At 49.7% G+C, this 10,427-nt stretch overlaps 1 protein-coding gene across 1 annotated transcript; it reads right to left on the bottom strand.

Moving 5' to 3' along the window:
* Positions 1-3: 3 nt before the first annotated feature.
* On the bottom strand, positions 4-4,729 carry SC5D (sterol-C5-desaturase). Its single transcript, XM_058041213.1, has 5 exons — positions 4,649-4,729; positions 3,870-4,087; positions 2,802-2,934; positions 2,208-2,308; positions 4-1,214 (listed from the first exon to the last, which is right to left on the bottom strand). Exons 2-5 carry the CDS (start codon positions 4,077-4,079, stop codon positions 750-752), a joined length of 909 nt encoding a protein of 302 aa, XP_057897196.1. The 5' UTR covers positions 4,080-4,087; positions 4,649-4,729; the 3' UTR covers positions 4-749.
* Positions 4,730-10,427: the final 5,698 nt, after the last annotated feature.

The following is a 10,427-nucleotide window of genomic DNA, read 5'->3' on the forward strand; positions in this document are numbered from 1 at the left end:
AAGTTGGCAATTGAGATTTATTAAACATGGGTCACCCCAAAGGTCACCCCAGATTTCAGCAGGAAACACACAGGCCCTTAAGGGGGGAAGCTGACCACGAATCCTTGAGTGAGGAGAAGCCCCTGCCCCTCACATCTGGGTGCCTGGTCCTCCTCCCTTCCCCCTCAGTGTTCTCAGAGACACCCACAAGACTCAAAGCCTGCTTCTGTCCTACAGGCATGATGCTTCCATGGGACATCCCCGGGCAAGAGGAAGGAGGTTGAGTGCAAGAAGTCCCACCAAGGGAGCCATCAGAAGAAGCCACACCACCTCCAAAAGGTAGGGTTTTTTCCAAAATACAGCTTGTCTTGATGGACACCATGATGGGAACAATGAATCACCAACAAAGGGGAGCAGCAGAGGAACAAAGCCCCTGCCACAAGTCACGTTAATTTGTGCCACATTACTGTTCTATTTGTGCCATGTTATTCTTCTTGCAAAGCATCAGAACAGCACTAAAGCAGCGCAGGGACCTCATCAGAGACCCAAAGGGAGCTGGGAGGGGAAGCAGTAGGAAAATCAGAGCAGATCTGTGGTTGGAGCAAGGCCGGACGCCGCCGAGTTGGGACCGGGGCAGATCGGACGCTCACCAAAAATCACCGCACGCTGATCACGTCATCAGGGACTCTTTGTCCGTGGGAAACAGTCTTGGGTGGCTGGTGAGGAATGGGACAAGATCCAGCCAGAGGAAGGACACACCTGGAGGAAGCCTACTCAGTCTTGGAGGCCACGGTGCCGTTGGATGCTCCCAGGTCTTTCTTGGAGGCCCCGATGCCGTTGGACGCTCCCGGATCTTTCTCTCGGAGCTTGCGCAAATAATCGTGGGGGCCTTTGCCCTCAAAGGATGTGGGGCTCTTGTAGGAACCCCCAATCTTGTCCCAGAGGGTGAAGTACTGCCCGTAGTTGTAGTCGAAGTACAGGTGGTGGTCGGTGTGGTGGGCAGAGCCGTTGATGATGTGCCGCAGGAGCCGCGGCACGCGGTAATCGCCGTCGTGGATGGAGATGGTCCAGACGTTGACGAAGATGTAGAGGCCCAGGTAGGTGACTTTGTGCAGGGGGAACAGGAAGGGGTAGATGTGGTAGGGCAGGCTCTGCATGAAGCCATCCACGGGGTGGAAGGCGTGGCTGGCGAAGGGCGTGGCGATCTTCCACAGGTGGTGGGGCTTGTGGAAGCGCTGTGGGGACACGGGGCTGTCAGTCAGGGTGGATCCCCAGAGCCAGATTCACTGCCCCAAGGGATGCTGTTGGGGCCACCACCACCCAAACTGAGAGGGGGACATGTGCCCTGTCACAGACATCTCTTATGAAAAATCCTTTCTTTAGGATTTTTCCTCCTGAGAAGCTGAGAGGCCTCAGAAACAAAATGTAAACAATGGTTATCTGCTGCTGTGGAATGCAACAAGTAGATCTTTGATTAGCCCATGTTGGTTGTTCCTAATTAATGGCCAATCACAGTCAGCTGACTCAGACAGAGAGTCCGAGCCACCAACCTCTGTTATCAGTCTTTCTTATTCTATTCTTAGCCAGCCTTCTGATGAAATCCTTTCTTCTATTCTTTTCGTTTTTTAGTTTATTTTATTATATATATTATATTAAAACTATTTTATGATATATATTGTATTAAAACTACTCTTACAGTTTTAATATAATATAGATCATAAAATAATAAATCAAGCCTTCTGAAACATGGAGTCAGATCCTCGTCTCTTCCCTCATCCTCAGACCCCTGTGACCACCATCACAAGAGGGTCCCCCAGCCAGATTCATGGCCCCAGGGGATGCTATTTGGGCCACCACCACCCAAAATGAGAGGGGGACATGTGCCCTAAAGGGCTCTCAGCTTGACATCTTCAGTGCCATGCTTTTTATAAGCTACAAGAATGTAAAATTTGGTGGGTGATTGGTTGATGATTTATGATCATGGTTTGTATTTTTGTTTGGTTTTTTTTTTTTGGGGAGGGGGGTTAGTTCTGGGGTTAATTCTGTGTTTGTTTGGGGCTGGTTATGGAGTGATGGTGACAGTTGGTTATTGTTTTTGATACTAGGAAATACAGAGGAAGGTTAATTAATAGTGTATTGATGACCATCACACGGTGAAGCCTTGCTCAGCCATTCCCACCCGAGAAGGACAAGGACTCCTGTCCAGAGTCCCCTGTCCTGTCCCATACCTTATAGAACAGCTTGTGGTGGAGACCACGGTGTATCCAGTAGATGCCCATGTCAGTGAAGAAGAGGAAGGACAGCATGCTGAGGAAGACACCAGACCAGCCTGGAGAGGGGGGACAGGGTTGTTAGAGGTGGCACATCAGGAGGCTGTGAGGGTCCCCACAATGATCCTCGTGGTGGGAGACACGGGTGAATCGTGTCAGAGTCTGCCCCATTGAGGTGACAGGCTCAGGCTGTGCCACGTGGGCATCAGGAGGCTGTGAGGGTCCCCACAATGGTCCTCATGGTGGGAGACACGGGTGAATCGTGTCAGGGGCTGCCACACTGAGGTGACTCAGGGCAGGTGAGTCAGGTGCTGTTTCACTGGGAGCCGTGCCCAGGGAAAGGAAGGATCTCTTGTGGAGGGTGGAGTGTGTCAAGGAGGGGGACACAACCCTGAGTGAAAGCGTCTGGGTGTTCTCCTACAGAGAACCTGGGCTTTTGGCTCACAGGCTGGGACAGCAGGTACCCAGGGGGATCTCCTGGGGCTGCCATCGGAGAAATGGGGTCTGAGGGAGGCGACCCAGGTGTGGCAGGGGTGCGGGGAGGTCACTCACCATACGGGGAGTCCTCGATGTTGTCGTAGAGTTTGCTGTAGCCCCGCACCTCGGCGAAGAACAGGGCGACGGTGGGGACACTGATCCAGGGCAGGGAGCGCAGGGCGTAGGAGATCTCCCGGCTCACCTGGTTCTGGGGGTGTGACAACAGGGTCAGGGGCACAGGGGACATCTCCTGGTTCTGGGGGTGTCACAATAGGGTCAGGGGCACAGGGGACATCTCCTGGTTCTGGGGGGTGTCACAACAGGGTCAGGGGCACAGGGGACATCTCCTGGTTCTGGGGGTGTGACAACAGGGTCAGGGGCATGGGGGACATCTCCTGGTTCTGGGGGGTGTGGCAACAGGGTCAGGGGCATGGGGGACACTTCCCAGCTCACCTGGCTCTGTGGGGCATGGCAAGAGGGGTCAGGGGGCACAGGGAGTATCTCTACCTGGTTCTGTGGGGTGTGGCAACAGGGATCAGGGGTCAGGGACATTTCTGAGCTCACCTGGTTCTGTGGGGTGTGGCAAGAGGGGTCAGGGGGCACAGGGGACATCTCCACCTGGTTCTGTGGGGCACAGGGGACATCTGAGAGCCCCAATGCCCCTCATAAGGCCAGGAGGGCTGGCGTCTTGGCCGTCCCTTTGTCGTGGCATCTGTGCCACGGTGTGGGACACAGGGTGCTGCTCATATGGGGACAGCTGTGCTCGAGCTGGGTGTTGGGGGTCAGTGGGATGTGGCACTGGGATGAGGCAGAGAGGGGTGGATGTGACAGCAGGGACAGCCCGTGCCACACCACTGGCAAGTGACATTTGGATGGCCAAGGGGATGGCGAGGGGGACAGTGCCACGCAGGGCCTGGGCGAGTGTCACAGACATCTTTTATGAAAAATCTTTTTCTTAGGATTTTTCCTCCTGAGAAGCTGAGAGGCCTCAGGAACAAAATGCAAACATTGATTATCTGCTGCTGTGGAATGCAACAGATGCGTCTGTGATTGGTCTCGTGTGGTTGTTTATAATTAACGGCCAATCCCAGTGAGCCTCCCTCACCCTCAGAGCCCGGTGAGCAGCCAGCAAGGAGCACCCACCTCCAGGAACTGGGGATGTTTCTTGAGCTCGTGGTCGAAGATGAAGTAGTAGCTGAGGGTGCCGAAGAGCAGGTAGAGGGCGAGGGCGCCCAGGTTGGTGATGACGAAGAGGCTGAGGAGCTGCCGGCACGGCTCGGCCTCGGGCCACCCCGCCGGGTACACGTAGGGCGTCAGGAGGTGCCGGTCCGCGGCTTCCAGCACCAGATCCATGGTGGCTCCTGCGGGACAAGGACTCGCTGTGACCGAGCTGTCCCTGCCCAGCACGGGATATCGGCGCCCGCCAGGATGTGGGCAGGGGTTGGCAGGGCTGGCATGCCGTCTGGCTGGCTGGGTGGCCTCGGCCGGGAATGGGGAGCGGATCTGGAACGCGCAGGGCGTGGGTGTGAAGCGGGGCAGACGCAGGAGTGGGGGACGCGCCTGATTCTGTGCGCTGAGCTCGGAGGGGACACTTGTGGCAGGGCACAGCGGGCTGTGGGTGGCAGCGGGACGGGTGACAGCTGGGGTGTGCCAAACCCCTTTTGGCGCAGCTCAGGGGGCTCCGCTCCGTGCCCTGCGGGGCGATTCCCCGGGCAGGGTGGGCGGCCAGGGGGGCGTCACCGTGTCCGGGAGCCGCAGGTGGCCCGGCAGCGGCGGGGAGGGACGCGCGGGGAGCGCGGGGGCGCTGCCGGCGGTGCCCCCAGCCCGGTACCCCCACCCCGGTACCCAAACCCCCCCTCCCGGTACCCCAGTCTCCCATCCCGGTACCCCGATCCCCATTCCCGGTGCCCCCATCCCGTTACCTGCCACAGGTCCCACAGTGGTGCGGGGCGGGGGCGGGGCCACACGGTAGCGCCACGTGACGTCACCGGAGGAAGGGCTCGCGCCACCTCGGGTGGTGACGTCAGTGCGCAGAAAGAGGCGGAGTCATGGGCTGGGGGCGTAACCATTGGCTGGGGCGGGGCCGTGGGCGTGGCCTGGTGCTGGGCGTGGTCGGGATGGGGCGTGGTTTGGGCGGGGCGTGCGGAGCGCTGCCGGAGATGGAATTTTGGGGAATTTTAGGGAATTTTAGGGAATTCTGCCTGCTCCGAGCTCCTTCCCTGCTGTCCCCTCGGTCTTGAACATTATATATATATATATATATTTCCCAAATATATATGGGAAATATTTGTGTGCATATAGATAAATATATGTGCATATGGCTATCTGCATATATATATATATAGATATAGATATAGATATATAGATATATAGATATATAGATTTATATTTATAGGTATAGCTATATATTATATATATAAACATATAAATATATAGATATATATAAAAATATAGAAATAGAGATACATAGAGATATATAGAGATATATATATAAATACATATCTAGATATCTATATCATCTATCTATCTATCTATCTATCTATATTAATCTATATATAAATATCTAAATATATAAATATATAGATATCTATATAGAAATATAGAAATATATATATAAATAGATATCTAGATATCTATATCTAATCTATCTATATCTATCTATATATAAATATATATATTTCTATATAGATATCTATATAGAAATATAAAAATATATAAAAATAGATATGTAGATATTTATATCTATATCTATCTATATATATATATAAAAGTGTGTATATCTGTATAGCCACAGATATAGATAATATAGGTAGATATAGATTATATAGATGGCTATAGATATATCTGAAACTCCAAAAAATTCCATGTTTGATGCACATTTTTATCCATCTGTAACAAATGCAGGATATTGATATGGAAAGATGAAGGAGGAAAGAAAAATCCATCGTTGCTCCATGAGGAAATGCTGTGCAGAACTTTCATTCCTTCTGGAATCATCTTTATTTAAGCATTAAAATAAAATGGGTTTGGGCTCAGCTGGAGGAAATATTTGGTCTAAGTTAAAAAAGGGATAAAGTTGTACATAATTATTATTTCTCAATAAAAATTATTTTAAATCAGCCCTGTTTGCTCTTTTTATTAGAATATAGAGACTTTTTTTTTTATTTTGGTACAAATGTGGCCTCCACCAAATAAATGGGGTTTCTTATGGGGTCATAACCCCAAAGTGACCTGAAGGAACCCCAAAATTTTATGAAGTGAGTGAGTTTGACCTATAGTAACCCCAAATTTTAATTTTTGACCTCAAGTACCCCCAATGACCTATAGTAACCCCAAATTTTAAGGATTGACCTCTAGTAACCCCAAATGTGACCTAAAGTAACCCCAAAATTTTCAGTAGAGAGTGAGTTTGACCTCTAATAACCCAAATGACCTATAGTAACCCCAATGACCTATAGTAACCCCAAATCTTAATTTTTGACCTCTAGTAACCCCAAAGTGACCTCTAGTAACCCCAAAATGACCTGAAGTGACCTCAAAAATGACCTAAAGTAACCCCACAATTTTCAGGAGAGAGCAAGTTTGACCTCTAATAACCCCAATGACCTATAATAACCCCAATGACCTATAGTAACCCCAAAATGACCTCTAGTGACCCCACAATGACCTATAGTAACCCCAAAAGTGACCTAAAGTAACCCCAAAATTTTCAGGAGAGAGCAAGTTTGACCTCAAGTAACCCCAATGACCTATAGTAACCCCAATGACCTATAGTAACCCCAAAGTGACCTCTAGTGACCCCACAATGACCTATAGTAACCCCAAATTTTAAGGATTGACCTGTAGTAACCCCAAAATGACCTGAAGTGACCTCAAAAATGACCTAAAATAACCCCACAATTTTCAGGAGAGAGTTAGTTTGACCTCTAATAACCCCTATGACCTATAATAACCCCAATGACCTATAGTAACCCCAAAATGACCTCTAGTGACCCCGCAATGACCTATAGTAACCTCAAAAGTGACCTAAAGTAACCCCAAAATTTTCAGGAGAGAGCAAGTTTGACCTCTAATAACCCCAATGACCTATAGTAACCCCAATGACCTATAGTAACCCCAAAATGACCTCTAGTGACCCCACAATGACCTATAGTAACCCCAGATTTTAAGGATTGACCTCTAGTGACCCCACAATGACCTATAGTAACCCCAAAAGTGACCTAAAGTAACCCCAACATTTTCAGGAGAGAGCAAGTTTGACCTCAAGTAACCCCAATGATCTATAGTAACCCCAATGACCTATAGTAACCCCAAAGTGACCTCTAGTGACCCCACAATGACCTATAGTAACCCCAAATTTTTAAGGATTGACCTGTAGTAACCCCAAAATGACCTGAAGTGACCCCAAAAGTGACCTAAAGTAACCCCAAAATTTTCTGGAGAGAGCAAGTTTGACCTCAAGTAACCCCAATGACCTCTAGTAACCCCAATGACCTATAGTAGCCCCAAATTTTAATTAGCTTAATTATCATGCTCAAACTCACTCTCTGTAGAGCACTTTGGGATTACTGTCAGCATTTTGTGGGTTACTACAGGGCCACAATTAAAATTTGGGGTTACTATAGGTCATTGGGGTTACTATAGGTCATTGGGTTACTTGAGGTCAAACTTGCTCATTCCTGAAAATTTTGGGGTTACTTTAGGTCACTTTTGGGGTTACTTTAGGTCATTGTGGGGTTACTAGAGGTCACTTTGGGGTTACTACAGGTCATTGGGGTTATTATAGGTCATTGGGGTTATTAGAGGTCAAACTTGCTCATTCCTGAAAATTTTGGGGTTACTTTAGGTCACATTTGGGGTTACTTTAGGTCATTGTGGGGTTACTAGAGGTCACTTTGGGGTTACTACAGGTCATTGGGGTTATTATAGGTCATTGGGGTTATTAGAGGTCAAACTTGCTCATTCCTGAAAATTTTGGGGTTACTTTAGGTCACATTTGGGGTTACTATAGGTCATTTTGGGGTTACTAGAGGTCAATCCTTAAAATTTGGGGTTACTATAGGTCATTGGGGTTACTATAGGTCATTGGGGTTACTTGAGGTCAAATTGACTCTCTCACGAAAAGTTTGGGGTTACTTTAGGTCACTTTTGGGGTCACTTCAGGTCATTTTGGGGTTACTAGAGGTCACTTTGGGGTTACTAGAGGTCAAAAATTAAGATTTGGGGTTACTATAGGTCATTGGGGTTACTATAGGTCATTTGGGTTATTAGAGGTCAAACTCACTCTCTACTGAAAATTTTGGGGTTACTTTAGGTCACATTTGGGGTTACTATAGGTCATTTTTGGGTTACTGGAGGTCAATCCTTAAAATTTGGGGTTACTATAGGTCATTGGGGTTACTATGGGTCATCGGGGTTATTGGAGTTCAAACTCTCTCCAGAAGACTTTGAGGTTCCTTTAGGTCACTTTTGGGGTTATTTCGGTCATTTTGGGATTTCTAAAGGTCAAAAATTAAAACTTGGGGTTCCTTCAGGTCATCATGGGTTTTTGACCTCAAACTCGCTCTCTCCACACACTTTGGGGTCCCTTTGCATCGTTCTGGGGCTTGCTTGATGTCAGCTATGAATAATTTGGGGTTTCTCTTGCTCCTTTGGGTTCCTCAGGGTGAGCAGAGTTATTCCTGACAAAGCTCCCAGCCCTGCCCTGTGTGACAGCTCCTTCTGTGCCCCCTTGGGATTTGGGGTGGGGAAATTCCCGTGCATTTGGAGCAGCTCAGAGCCCTCCAGCTCAATCTGTTCCCTCTGTCCCCCCACCCCGTCACCCTCTGGAGCTGCAGATCTTGGATGGATGTAAAAGACACCAACAGCGTTTGAAACTTGAAACCAAATTTATTGGGGTACCACCATTAACAGCACAACTCAACCAGGGTTTGGTTTTAATCATCATTAACATAGAGGCAGGTAATCACTCTTTAATAAATTTGGGCTAAATCAGCCAGGAGTCTGCAAAAGAAAAACATATACAGTTGGAAGAAAAGTCAGTACATTGCAGTTCAAGCTGGAAGTTGTTTTTCAGTTTTCTTGCAGTGGAAAATTCTGAGACCTTTTTTTGATTTGCAGCTTTGTTGCCTTGTTTGCCTGTGATCTCTTTCTGCTTGGTAAAAACATCTTCTGGTTTGGGGTGGGTTTATCCTTTGCTCTAAGCCATACAAACCCCTTCTAACTAACACACCTTTTGCCTCACTGGTTATCCAGTGAGACTGGCTCAGCAATTCTTTTCTTCTATATCGAAACTTGAAGAAGGAGTAGAGATGGAAGCAGATCCTCCATTCAAAAATCTTTCTGCCAAGCACACAAATCTGTGAAACTTTCTTGTCAAACTTTCGTCCTTCCCAGCAAGCGCTGTGGTCAGAGCTGTGGTCAGTGCTGTGGTCAGGGCTGTGGTCAGTGCTGTGGTCAGGGCTGTGGTCAGTGCTGTGGTCAGTTCTGTGGTCAGGGCTGTGGTCAGTTCTGTGGTCAGGGCTGTGGTCAGTGCTGTGGTCAGTTCTGTGGTCAGGGCTGTGGTCAGTGCTGTGGTCAGAGCTGTGGTCAGTTCTGTGGTCAGGGCTGTGGTCAGGGCTGTGGTCCGTGCTGTGGTCAGGGCTGTGGTCAGTTCTGTGGTCAGAGCTGTGGTCAGTTCTCTGGTCAGTTCTCTGATCAGGGCTGTGGTCAGGGCTGTGATCAGAGCTGTGGTCAGGGCTGTGGTCAGGGCTGTGGTCAGGGCTGTGGTCAGTTCTCTGGTCAGTTCTGTGGTCAGTTCTGTGGTCAGTTCTCTGGTCAGTTCTGTGGTCAGTGCTGTGGTCAGTGCTGTGGTCAGTTCTGTGGTCAGGGCTGTGGTCAGGGCTGTGGTCAGTTCTCTGATCAGGGCTGTGGTCAGGGCTGTGGTCAGTTCTTTGGTCATTTCTGTGGTCAGGGCTGTGGTCAGTGTGCTCCCCACACTCAGGCTCTCCTCTCACCATCGCTCTTTGGTCAATCTCCAAACCCTTTAAGAGCCAAAGAAAATATTTACCATCCCCACGAGCTCTTGCAGCGCTCCCACCTCCCCCCTGCGCCGTTCACTCCCCTGCTCAGCCCCCAAAGGCCAGCCAGCACCATCCTCCGGTGCCCTGGGGATCCTCCCCATCCTCGGGGTGTCCCCCCACAGCCACAGCACCCCCAGAGCCCCCGGCAGCTCCCTGGGGTGCAGCACGGCCACGCTGCCGCCACCCTTCAGCAGCTCAGGAATTAACGAGATAAGGGTGGGAGACACGGCCAGGGGCAACGAGAGACCGGAGAGGGAGAGGGGAGACCTGGAGAGCAACGAGAGCAGAGGGGAAATGTGGGAGAGAGAGGGCAAAGAGACAGAGAGACACTGGGGCCAGCTGAGAGTGACTCTGGGAGGGGGCACAGAGCAGGGACAGGAGAGGGAAGGCAAAGAAGCACAGAGAGAGGGCACAGTGAGGACAGAGGGAGCAGGGACAGGAGAGCAAGGAGGAGCAGAAATGGGGGAATGAGGCAGCAGAGGCAGTCACAGGCAGCAAAGAGGGTGAAGGAGAGAATTCAGAGCTAACACACACACAGAGGGCACAGAGAGGGAGCTGAGAGGCAGAGAACAAGCAGAGCAGAGTCCATGACATCCTGTTACCCACCTCTTGTCTTGAGGAAAGGAACCAGATGCCCTCC

Source organism: Melospiza georgiana, chromosome 27 (genome assembly GCF_028018845.1).
Source record: "Melospiza georgiana isolate bMelGeo1 chromosome 27, bMelGeo1.pri, whole genome shotgun sequence".
Taxonomy (NCBI): Eukaryota; Metazoa; Chordata; class Aves; order Passeriformes; family Passerellidae; genus Melospiza; species Melospiza georgiana.